Raw genomic sequence first — 12,249 nt, forward strand, 5'->3', positions numbered from 1 at the left:
ATGCTAAAAGATTTAATGAGAGCAGCAAGACTTCAGCAGGCAAAGCTAAAAAAAAGGCTTTGGCCTGGCTAATATAAAGGAAAACACCTCTGACTGACCTCTGCGTGGCTGGGTAACACATTACTAAAAAAATTACTCTGCAGCCACATTTGATTTTAATAAACAAACAAGAGAAAGGCCACTTCAGTCTCTTCTTTATAGGTTACTGTCCAGCAAGACACCAAGGAAAGCGCCCTTAAAGGCCCCTTAACAAGCTATGGAAATACAACGAAAGTGCCTGCTGTTCTTGTTTCGCGTCTTTTCAGTGCAATTCTTGATGCCAGAAATTTGTTCACGTGACATCATGAGGAAATGAGCTCTTATTTGGTTGATAAATATTTTATGCTGTCCACATATGCTGGACACATTTTATGTTGTCCAGGTACTTTATGAAGTAGTAAGTGGCAAGGAGAATATAGCACTTGTATAAATGGACGTGAAGGCGAGAAGCAAACCACTCTCTCTCATCTATGAGCTCAAACTGGTCTAGGGTCTGTTTAAACAGTCGTGCATTGTCCTTTCCACAGTCAGTCGTTGTTGCCTTCTTGGTGGCTGTGTTTGAATGCCATGCCCGTACAGCTGCTGCTCAAGTTATCAGTTGAAGGGTTAACTCTTCGTGTTCCTGAGGACACTACCTCGATTGTATGTGATGAACGTTCTTGTTCCGCACGCACAGGTTTGTCAATTCATTCACCTACTATGCCATGTCACTCAATACCAATGACCTGGGAGGCAACCCATACCTCAACTTTGCCATCGCTGGCGCTGTGGAGTTTCCAGCCTACGCCATCTCCATATGGGTAATCCAGAAGATGGGACGGCGCTGGTCGCAGAGCGGATGCATGCTGTTGGCGGGAACGTCCTGCATTGTCACCATCTTCTTCTCGGGAGGTGAGTAATCCCCTCTGTTGGTTTGGAACCAGTGATAGACATGTTCCGTCGTACCTCAATTGATAGACCATTGGATGCATAGGTAAATGGAAAGTTGTGGGTTGAGGTCTCATGGACGGAAGGAATGATTTTTCATCTATTGCTGTTCATTGCAATTTACATCACAATTTGTAAACTACAGTTGAAGGCAACGATTGATGACCACTGTGCTTTCCCTGGCCTAATTATCCGTTCAATCCATTTGGTTGGGTTTATATATAAATGAGCCTATCGAAAAAGATTCTTCTTTCGTTACCAGTGGAAAGTAACTCTTACAATGAAATCTACCTGGAGCACGAAGGTAACCCATTGAAAGTTGCACTTTCAAACTACACGGTTTGCTGCTGTGCAAGGGACGTTAATTGTACACTAAGTGTATCGTAGTAATTGTGTTATATACATGAAAAGAATTAGCCAAAAAAAGACAACTTGCCGCTGGCCGGGACCGAACCTGCAAACCTTTGAATTACGCACCCAATGCTCTTTCGAATGAACTACGACGGCAGTCGTCCTTTTGTGTACTCTGTGCAGCAATTACTAGGTGCATACAAACCCTGCGGGTGTTAGTTAGTGCCATTTGCAGCCATAACAGTGAGTGTGGTGCCCACTGTGTTTTTGCCAGCTAATCATGTGATACCAACAGGCGAAATGAGTGTGTTTCGCACACGCTGTCATTGCCGCATGCGGCGCTAGCGCTCCCGGTGTTTGCATGCTCACTAAGTGGACAAGGAGCCGAGGTCGTCGGCGATTTTCTGCTAGAGACAAGACAAATTGAATGCTAAGGTATCGAATTCAAAAATATTTTTCAAGAAATTAGTCATCTTTTTATTTAATAAAATTAATTTCATTTAAAGGTTATCTAAATAAAATATATTCATTAAAAACGTTAGTCTTTTTTATTGTGGAATAATCTAACACATGGTTTCAAAACTATTACTCATCATTTAAAAATGGTATTACTTATCATTTTAAAATTATGAACGAAATCTTTTATGTAGCAAGGCACCACTCGTTTCATGGCCGATCCTCCATGATGAATTGCACCAGGATAAAGGGGCTACCAATCAATCAATCAATCAATCAATGTTTGCAGCTGCAGCTCTGATACTAAGAGCATCAGGAGCTTGATCTGAAAGTTGCAGGTCTGCACCCCCCCCCCCCCCCCCAGCAACACAGTCTGCTTTAATTCACGTTACTTTCGTCACATCAATATCCCAATTACTATGATGTATGATGCACTTAAAATAGCTCTATTAGTATATCCCTTACACTCTCCTTGGCTTTATCGTTCCTGCAAACAAAGAAGCGAGCCTGCAAAACTCTTCTTTCGTATCATTCATTCGTGTTTGACATTTTAATTGCTGTTTATACAGCAACATCAAAATGATGATTCTACCAGACTAGCAGCAAGAGTAGCAAATCGCGTATAGATTGAAGGTATAACTTTAAAGAGGTTACTTTCATGCTCCGGTAGCTCTCATTGTAACAGTATTACCTTTTGCTGCTAACAAAATGGGAATTTTCTCCAACAAGCATGTTATATGCTGCTGGTTTTCATTCAACATTAATGATATATCTTGTATCTTAATTTCAATTTTGATACATAGCGAAGAGGTTTTGCTGTCCTTGTGTGATAAACACATGTTTCAACATTATTCACCTCTGTTTTTTAGGGCTTTTTGTTTCATCAACAAAATGCCCTTACTTATTATATGCAATCCGGTATGTTTTGGTAATTTTAGTACATCATTGTTGTCCTTTCCATGTAGAAAGCAGCTGTTCTACATTATATCATATTTGGCTGCATGAAAGGTATCTAATACCAAAAAAATGCTTTGGATTACTTCGGTGAGTTGTTTAGAAGTCTTGCTAAAACTCTTGGTCATGCATGCAGTGACTTGCAACTCTCAAGGGATATTAATGCGTACTTTTGGCTTGTTGAAAGGGCTTAACTACTTTGCATGCAGTAATTTGTCACCATGGTCCTTGGTTATATAAGTGAAAAAAACCTCACTTGAGGCTCTAATCTTGCGTCCTCTTGCATGTTTGCAGAGACCCTCTGGGTGAAGATAACGTTTGCCATGTTCGGCAAGTTTCTGATCACGGCCTCCTACGGCATCCTGTACGTCTACTCGGCCGAGATCTACCCCACTGTAGTGCGCAATGTTGGGGTCGGCTCGAGCTCTACCATCGCTCGATTCGGTGCCATCATCGCCCCTTTCGTAAAGGAGCTGGTGAGAGGAACATCAGTAACATTTATTGCATACTGAAACCAACCTAAAGGTATACTGACATTGATTTTAAAAGCCGAGTTTACTCTGTCACAGAGATCTCCTGTATACAGAGGCCACTCTGAGCAAGCTTCAAGCTCAACAACTGCTGATAAGATACTTCATTTTGATATTGAAGTCAACAATGAAGACACTAGTGACAATAGTCTATTCTGGTATTGAAGACCCTAGCAAGACGTCAGGCTACAGTATTAGTTATGGTGACTTCACGCACTGGTATGGCTAGTTGTGATTACATTTGGGAAACAAAACGCACATAATGGCCGCTCGTACGTCGGCCACGGAGCCACTCAGTGAAGCGTGGAAACACTATCTAGTATGAACAAATGGCGAAAAAAAGCTCGTACTGTCTTTTGACGTCAGGGTACAGTAAAAACCAAAACTAGCTTCTGAAAACATAATTTATAGGATGCACTCTCACATACATTTTCTAGGCTCTTGAGGACTTTACCTTTCTTGTGGTGCAAAAAAAAAAACTTGAAAATTTTCTATATCCTTTCCAATATTATAGTTAACACTTCTGTATCGAATGCAATGCCTTAACGTGAGTGCATTACAAAATGTTGGCTACATTGAAATAGCCAGAACACTTGATATATCAAACATCATGCAATGTTCAAATGCCCCAAAAAGTTGGCTTTTCTTCATGGAGGAGGGGACTTTTTCACATGCGTTTCAGAGAGTGAGTCGTAGGATTAGAAGGGTGCTCCGCGAATCAAGTGGAAAGTACCGCCTGCTGTCGTGTGTTTTCTCCCATGATTCTTTGTCATTGTTCCACCAGTCCATTGTGCGGGGTATCCGTTCACTTCTTTGCTTGTTCTGTTAACACAATGGATGTCGTAAAACAGAAGAACCTACTATTCTCTGCAAGGCTGCCAATAATCAATACAGTCGAACGTAGAAAAAAGAAGTTTGACGCTGCCACTGTGTACACTATCCCAAGACAAACATTGAGTACAATATTTAAAAACAGGGCTGATCTTAGGGCCAAGGCAGAGTACACGTTTTCGGTGTTCACTGAGCATTCACGCTATGCTTGAAGATTTTGTGTCGCTATTTACGTCTCTATTGTATTTGATGGCATATATCCTGTCCTAGCTTGCATCCGACGAGTACACCCAGCTGCATATGAAGATCTCGAGGCTCTACTTACGTCTTTACCGTGTTGTAACGCACTCTTCAATGAACTCTTTTAATAGGCTAATGTAGGCAGGGCGAACTTGTGCCCGAGAATAATAACACAGCTAGATTGTTTCGAGGATTCACTTCTGCCTCTTTTTCTACGTTCTTCTTTTTTTCCCAACACGGTTCGCGCGCAGCTGGGTCCCGCAGGCTCGTGCGTTGCAAATCATCTAGAAGGCACAAGTATTTACTAGCGCGCGTAATTTGAAGTCGCATTGTGTCATTGCCCCTCTTTCCAGAGTGCATCGTCCCGATGCTTGTGTCGAGCTGGTTGCATGGCAGTCATTCACAAATTCTCGTCGGGGATGTCGTTAACGTGAAAGAATGTTGTGTCTTCGGTTTTCATTGCCTGTCGTGATATGGTTTCATCCTGACGACATGCACAGTTTCCGTGCGATGCCGCCGTCGGGATGAACCATCCTGTCCCTCTGGCATAACTTCGTAGTTGAGCGAGCCGACGTGGCGGAGCACTCTGTACCGACCGAAATAGCGGCGAAGCAGTTTTTCTGACAGGCCACATATTCGTACAGGAATCCACACCCATACTCTGTCTCCTGGTGCATACTGGACGTCTCTTCTTCGCAGATTGTATCGATGCGTGTCGGTTTTCTGCTGTTGGAGAATGCGATATCGTGCCAGCTGTCTGGCTTCTTCTGCTCTTTGTATGTAGTCGTGAACGTCATAGTAATTCTCGGGCGTCTCGTCAATAGGTAACAATGCATCTAAAGGTGTCGTTACCGTCCGTGTTGTCTCTTGCATCGCAGTGTTATAGGCGAATGTTGCATAGGGTAATATTTTATCCCAAGTACGGTGTTCTATATCAACGTTCATTGACAACATATCAGCCAGCGTTCTGTTCAGTCGTTCCGTAAGACCATTTGCTTGAGGAGGATATACCGTCGTTTTCCTATGACTGGTGTGCATCAATTTCATAATACATTTCACCAGGTCGGCCGTAAATGCAGTCCCTCGGTCCGTGATCAACGCTTTTGGAGCTCTGTGCCGCAGTACGATGTTGGAGACAAAGAATTCGGCTACTTCAACGGCTGATCCTTTAACAAGAGTCGCTGTCTCGGCATATCTGGTTAAATAGTCGGTCGCAACTATTATCCACCGTTTTCCTGATGACGACGTAGGAAATGGGCCCAGTAAGTCCATTCCCACTTGTGTGAATGGGGCTTCTGGTGGTTCTATCGGTTGAAGGAGACCTGCTGGTTTTAGCGGTAGCGTTTTACGTCTTTGGCAGTCCCGGCAGGTTCTGACATAGTGTCGTACAGAGCTAAGCAACTTCGGCCAGTAGTATTTAGTGTGGATGTGTGCTAATGTTTTGCTTACTCCTAAGTGTCCGGCTGATGGATCGTCGTGGCAAGCCTCCAAAATCTCTGGTCGCAGAGGTGAAGGGACGACAAGCAGGAATGTCGCTGTATTGTTGTCAAAGTTCCTCTTATACAGGATGTTGTTTCGTAGGACGAACGCTGACAAGCCGCGGACAAAAGGTCGTGGAACATCGACAGACTGTCCTTGTAGGTACTTGATCAAGAGGAGTATCTCGGCGTCGGATCGCTGCTGTTGTGCCATCTCTGATGGTGTCACAGCTCCCAAAAAAATAAAATCTTCACCATCATCGGTGGAAGCAGAAGCAGCAGGTTGAATCGGAGCACGTGACAAGAAGTCCGCATCACTGTGCTTGCGACCTGACTTGTACACAAGCGTGACATCATACTCCTGTAATCGCAAGCTCCATCGTGCAAGCCGACCACATGGGTCCTTGAGATTAGCCAGCCAGCATAGCGAATGATGGTAGCTTATAGCTCGAAAAGGCCTACCATATAAATATGGTCGACACTTGCTAATAGCCCATACCACGGCAAGGCATTCTTTCTCGGTCGCTGAGTAGTTCACCTCAGCTTTCGAAAGAGTGCGACTGGCATACGCAACGACTCGTTCTTGTCCGTTTTGCCATTGGATGAGCACGGCCCCAAGACCTAAATTGATTGCATCCGTGTGGATATCGGTTTCCGCTTCCTCGTCAAAATGCGCCAGAACAGGATGGCTTTGAAGGCACTTTCGTAGTTCATTGAAGGCATCCTCTTGTTCGGCAAGCCATACGAAAGGCATTTCCTCTTTTGTCAGCCGCGTCAGTGGTTCAGCAATTCGTGAAAAATTTTTAACGAACCGTCGATAATAGGCCCAGAGACCTAAAAATCGCCTAACAGCCTTTTTGTCTGTTGGCTTCGGAAATCTTGCTACGGCCTCAGTTTTTGCAGGGTCTGGGCAGACGCCTTCTGCACTGATGACATGGCCGAGAAAAAGGAGCTCACGGAAGCTGAAATGACATTTCTGCAGTTTTATCGTCAAGTCCGCTGATTTGATCGCAGTGAGCACGGCCCGGAGCCTTTCCAAATGTTGCTCAAAGGTAGCAGAGAAAACTACAACATCGTCGAGATAAACCAGGCATGACTGCCATTTAAGACCACAAAGCACTGTGTCCATCATCCGTTGGAATGTGGCGGGTGCTGAACAAAGGCCAAAAGGGAGTACCTTGAACTCGTATAAACCATCCGGTGTCCCAAACGCTGTCTTTTCGCGATCTCTTTCATCAACTTCTATCTGCCAATATTCACTTTTAAGATCCAATGAGGAAAAATACCTGGCATTTCGCAGCCTATCCAGAGTGTCATCAATTCTTGGCAGAGGATGAACATCCCGTTTGGTGACGGCATTCAGCTTCCGATAATCAACGCATAAACGTAAGGTTTGGTCTTTTTTCTTTACAAGAACAACAGGTGACGCCCATGGACTTGATGAAGGCTGGACTACATCGTCTATGAGCATTTCTTTAACCTGATTACCAATAGCTTCTCTTTCTCTCGGTGACACTCGGTAGGGATGCTGGTGTATTGGCCTCACTGACTCATCGACAATGATGCGATGTTTGGCGATAGGAGTGCGTTGAATCTTAGATGACAACGAGAAACATTCGGCGAATTCCCTTAAAAGACCCTCTATTTGCTCTTTTTCGCTTGGTAGTAGGCCTGGCTCTATGTCGATGGCTGCAAGGACAGACTCCACGTCTTCGAAAACACTCATTGGTTTTGAAAATGCGCAGCTCCGTAACCTGGACGAAATCATTCAGACTGGCGATGACGGTTCCTTTTGCAACGTGCTGCACCTCATTTCCAAAGTTTGTGAGTAGAACATTTGCACATCCGTCATGTAACTTAACAAGGCCTCGTGCCATGCAGATCCCTTTTTGGAGTAGTAAGGCAGTGTTGTTGTCAGCAAATCCTTCGAATTCACTGAATGCTTTGTTGGTTACTGCGACAGATATGCTCGATCTTGGCGGCACCATGATGCCATCATCTGCAATACAAAGGTCATATACGTTTTCTTCCGTTTCGAAGGTAGTAATCGCGTGCTTAGTCGAGAATGAGATGGAATATTCTCGCAAGTTAATTACAGCACCATTAGCTCGTAAAAAATCCATGCCGATAATCAAGTCTCTTGAGCATTTCTGCAGCACAATAAAACTGGCGACGTACGTGAAACCCCATATTCCGATTCTTGCTGTGCATATTCCAGTAGGGTCGATGAGGTGCCCTCCTGCTGTGCGAACTTGTGGTCCCTTCCAAGGAGTCAGCACTTTCTTTAGTATTTCAGAAAGTCCTCTACTCATCACTGAATAATCTGCGCCGGTATCTACCAGTCCGATGACTTCGTAGCCGTCAACGAACACACGTAAATCAGAAGCAACGTTACTATCGAAGCACCGGTTTCTGAATCGGTAGTCGTTCAGAGTCAGCAATGGAGGTTTTTCTGCATTAGCGTCGACAGCGGCCTTGCCTCCACAGGTCGCTGACTCTAGTTTTCCCGACGCGGGCTTGGGGAACGAGACCTTGGGGAGCTTGCCGAAGGTTGGGGGCTAGGCGATCTATACCTCCATGTTGTCGTTGCGCGAGGTTGGTGTCGTTGGAAGCCACTTGAGGTTTGACGACCTGACAAGTATTCTTCAATTTTGAAGGGACGTTCAATTTTGAAGGGACGTTCAGGGACGTCGCGGCGGCTCTTCAATTTTGAAGAGCCGCCGCGACGTCCGCACGTCCTGGAGGTCCTCGTAGTAGCACATCAGCATACGTCATTCTCGTCTTCTGTTGTAGTGGCGGCCCTGGCTGTGCGTTGCTCGAAGGTTCGCGTACCACCTGCCTGACCTCCTCACGGATCACATCGGCCAGAGACGAAAGCATTGGAGCGTTCTGGTCAAGAAGCTGCTTCTGCAGCTCTTCTCGCACAACAGACTGCACCAGCTCGCGTAGTGCTTCCATGCCGTTACCGAAGACTGGTGGCAACATGTTTAAGGAAGTGACGATCGCATCCCGGTTGTATAACCTTGCTCGCTGTTGTAGCGTCCTTTTCATTGTAGTCGCCTCGGAACGAAACTCGGCAACGGTGCGCCGCGGGCTTCGAATTAGTCCGGCAAACAGTTCTTGCTTCACGCCTCGCATCAGATGGCGCAGCTTTCTGTCTTCGCTCATATTTGAATCCGCTCGGCGGAATAAGCGAGACATGTCTTCCAGATACATGGCGACAGTTTCGTTATTCCGCTGATTTCTTGTCTGGAGCGCAGCTTCAGCTCTCTCTTTGCGGTCTGTGTTCGGGAAAGCAGCGAGCAGCTCCCGTCGGAAATCATTCCATGACCGGAAGGTAGCTTCGTGGTTTTCATACCACGTTCGTGCGCTATCTTCCAGTGCGAAGTAAACACTTCCAAGTTTGCGGTCTTCCACATATTCGTTAGCCTTTGCGACACATTCAAAGTGCTCAAGCAAGTCCTCTGCGTCCTCGTAGCTTTCGCCGTGGAAAGGCTTTGGTAGCATTGGCTGGTTTACTACAATGTTGGCTGGAATGACCTGAGCTGTCATGTCGGTTGCGTATCCGTTCACAGCCGTTGATGTTTCAAGGGAAGTCGATAAAGGTGAAAATTCAGGACCCTCACCACGTAGGCATCGACTGCAGTGCTGATGAACAGGCGTCAGCTCGTTGGGTCGAAATCGCTGTGGTTCTGGACTGTGCTCCGTCACTCGAGAGGGGCTTGGCATCACACCCAGCACTTCCACCAGATTTGTAACGCACTCTTCAATGAACTCTTTTAATAGGCTAACGTAGGCAGGGCGAACTTGTGCCCGAGAATAATAACACAGCTAGATTGTTTCGAGGATTCACTTCTGCCTCTTTTTCTACGTTCTTCTTTTTTCCAACACGGTTCGAGCGCAGCTGGGTCCCGCAGGCTCGTGCGTCGCAAATCATCTAGAAGGCACAAGTATTTGCTAGCACGCGTAATTTGAAGTCACATTGTGTGAGTATTTTATCACATCCCACCCCTGCATGTTATCCACATTTCCAACTACAAACTTTGGAAAAATACAAAATTAAAGAAAAAGCATATTGCCATGAAGGAGGCACTTTTCTTGCATCATTGCTATTCAGTGCCATGAAGAGAACTCGCTCGCTGCAATTCGCTTCGAAAATACAATAATTTTATTTACAGTTGTATGTTGAATTGGCCAATATGTGTAACTAATTCCGTTTTTTGCAAGTGCAATATTTGTGGGCTCAAATCTGTAAACTTATTTCTTTTTTAGTGCAAATGAGCTCTGCGCAAACCCGCTAAGTAGCGGAAGGGTTAGGAAAGTGAAATTACACAGCCACCTGTTTGTGGCCTGGAGGCACAAGGAAATTCATGTGGATTTCTCAAAAAGAAAAATCTTTTCTTTCCGAGAAATTTGTATAGATTTCCTTGTGACTTTGTGCCACAAACGGGTGGCTGTCTCGTTGTTCTTTCTTTACTCTTTTGCAATTTTGTGGCTCTCCGCAGAACACAGTTGTATAACTTGTGTCTATGTCCTTTGGATTGTCGATAAATTCACTCTCGCGCTGCCTATTGTTTGATTCCTGGTTAACTCAATTGGTAGAGTGATTGCCCCGGAAAGGCGTTGGTCCCGGGTTCAATGCTCAGACCAGGACGAACTTTTCGGCAACTAAAATGGCTTTTGCATTGTGATAAATCCATATGTATTTCCTTGTGGCTTCGAGTTACAAACAAGTGGTGGCATAGTTTTTTTCTTTCCGAGAAATTTGTATAGATTTCCTTGTGGCTTTGTGCCATAAACGAGTGGCTGTCTCGTTTTTCTTTCTTTACTCTTTTGCAATTTTGCGTCTCTCCGCAGAACACAGTTGTATAACTTGTGTCTATGTCCTTTGGATTGTCGATAAATTCACTCTCGCGCTGCCTATTGTTTGATTCCTGGTTAACTCAATTGGTAGAGCGATTGCCCCGGAAAGGCGTTGGTCCCGGGTTCAATGCTCGGACCAGGATGAACTTTTCGGCAACTAAAATGGCTTTGCATTGTGATAAATCCATATGTTACAAACAAGTGGTGGCATAGTTTGCCTTTCTTTTTTTTTGCTAATAAAAACATTTAGAATTAATGTTAGATATAGCAACAAGATCAATACCAAAATGTGTCGCAAGCTGATGGAATACAGAAAGTGACGCTAGGTTAAATGCTGTCCCCATGCCAAGTGTCTGCCTGATTTCTGCCTGAGCATCAAAATTTCATTTTATTTATCTTCATGTGAACTGGCCTCACCTACAAAAGTTGTTGCATGTGTTACCACTGGTCTGTGTAGGCCACGCCAGAACATTAGGAGAACATCACAATCATTTCAGACAGCCCTGTTAAGACATCGAATGATGCCAGTAGTTAAGCTTATTCTATAATTAACCTAAGCACCAGCGATAACTGGATAATTCTACAATGCGTTTATAAAGCGTTCCTCTTGCTAACAATGAGATTATTGATGTCTGAAAATTGTACTCACCACTATTATTGTTGTACGAATGTTACTTAGAGCATTCCTTCGGTGGGTGCAAGTTCACCCAGTGAGTACCGTATACTCTCGCTAAACGAAACACAAAGGACCAAAAATCATTTCCTATTTAGAAGTCCTTCAGTGAAGAATGAACAGGGTTGCAGTATTCATGTACGAAACCAATCGCATTTGAGGCAGTTGTTTCATTTAGGGGATTTCCATTTTCTCAGAGTTTACAATAATCCCCTCTTCAGAGCGATTCGACTGCTTACCTGCGACAGCTGACAATGTTTTTGTTTTGTGTGATGTGCAGGGCCATGCTACGCACGAGAATGTGCCGTTCGGTGTTTACGGCGCCATCTGCATCACAAGTGGCCTTACCGTGCTCTTGCTGCCCGAGACCCGAGGAGCTCAGCTGCCGGACAGCGTGATGGAAGGAGAACAATTTGTTGGGTGAGTGTAGAGTGATCGCAAAGTTTTCAGATGCATTTTATACTGCCGAGCAACTTACTGGACAAAGATACAAGTGTGGTTAAGGGAAAAACAACTGTAGGACATACAGTGAGGTCTACTTATGAAGAGGGGCAAGGCAAGAAACCTCCGTTAAAAAATACATATAGTATACAGTAGAGAACCCTTGTAGTACTCCTGACAGGGTATGTAGATGATGTTAACTGTTTTTGCATTTGAACGACAGGTAAAGCAGCAAATTTTCATGCATGGTGTTCTGTAAGCAAAAGTCCTTCCTCAAGAATTAAGTTGTTGACACATGCATTACAATTACAAGTGGCAGCATGACTGCCAGCTTTTAAATGACCAGGCGTGCACTCACGGACACAAGAAATGAAGACAACACAAGTGCCGACTAACAACTAACCAACTATAGCTCAGCTTTCTGTTAATCTAAGCATCTAAAGGCTTTACTGTAATCATCTGTGGC

General features: G+C 44.6%; 1 protein-coding gene across 6 annotated transcripts in view; it reads left to right on the forward strand.

Moving 5' to 3' along the window:
- LOC119174721 (organic cation transporter protein-like) overlaps positions 1 to 12,249 on the forward strand; it is a 58,903-nt gene that overhangs the window by 46,065 nt on the left and 589 nt on the right. For all 6 annotated transcript variants that reach the window (XM_075895201.1, XM_075895203.1, XM_037425753.2 and 3 more), the window contains exons 8-10: positions 716 to 930; positions 3,022 to 3,203; positions 11,623 to 11,762. In XM_075895201.1, coding sequence (XP_075751316.1) covers positions 716 to 930; positions 3,022 to 3,203; positions 11,623 to 11,762 — 537 coding nt within the window. The remainder of the gene's footprint in view (positions 1 to 715; positions 931 to 3,021; positions 3,204 to 11,622; positions 11,763 to 12,249) is intronic.

The sequence above is a fragment of the Rhipicephalus microplus genome, chromosome 5, assembly GCF_043290135.1.
Source record: "Rhipicephalus microplus isolate Deutch F79 chromosome 5, USDA_Rmic, whole genome shotgun sequence".
NCBI classification, from domain to species: Eukaryota; Metazoa; Arthropoda; class Arachnida; order Ixodida; family Ixodidae; genus Rhipicephalus; species Rhipicephalus microplus.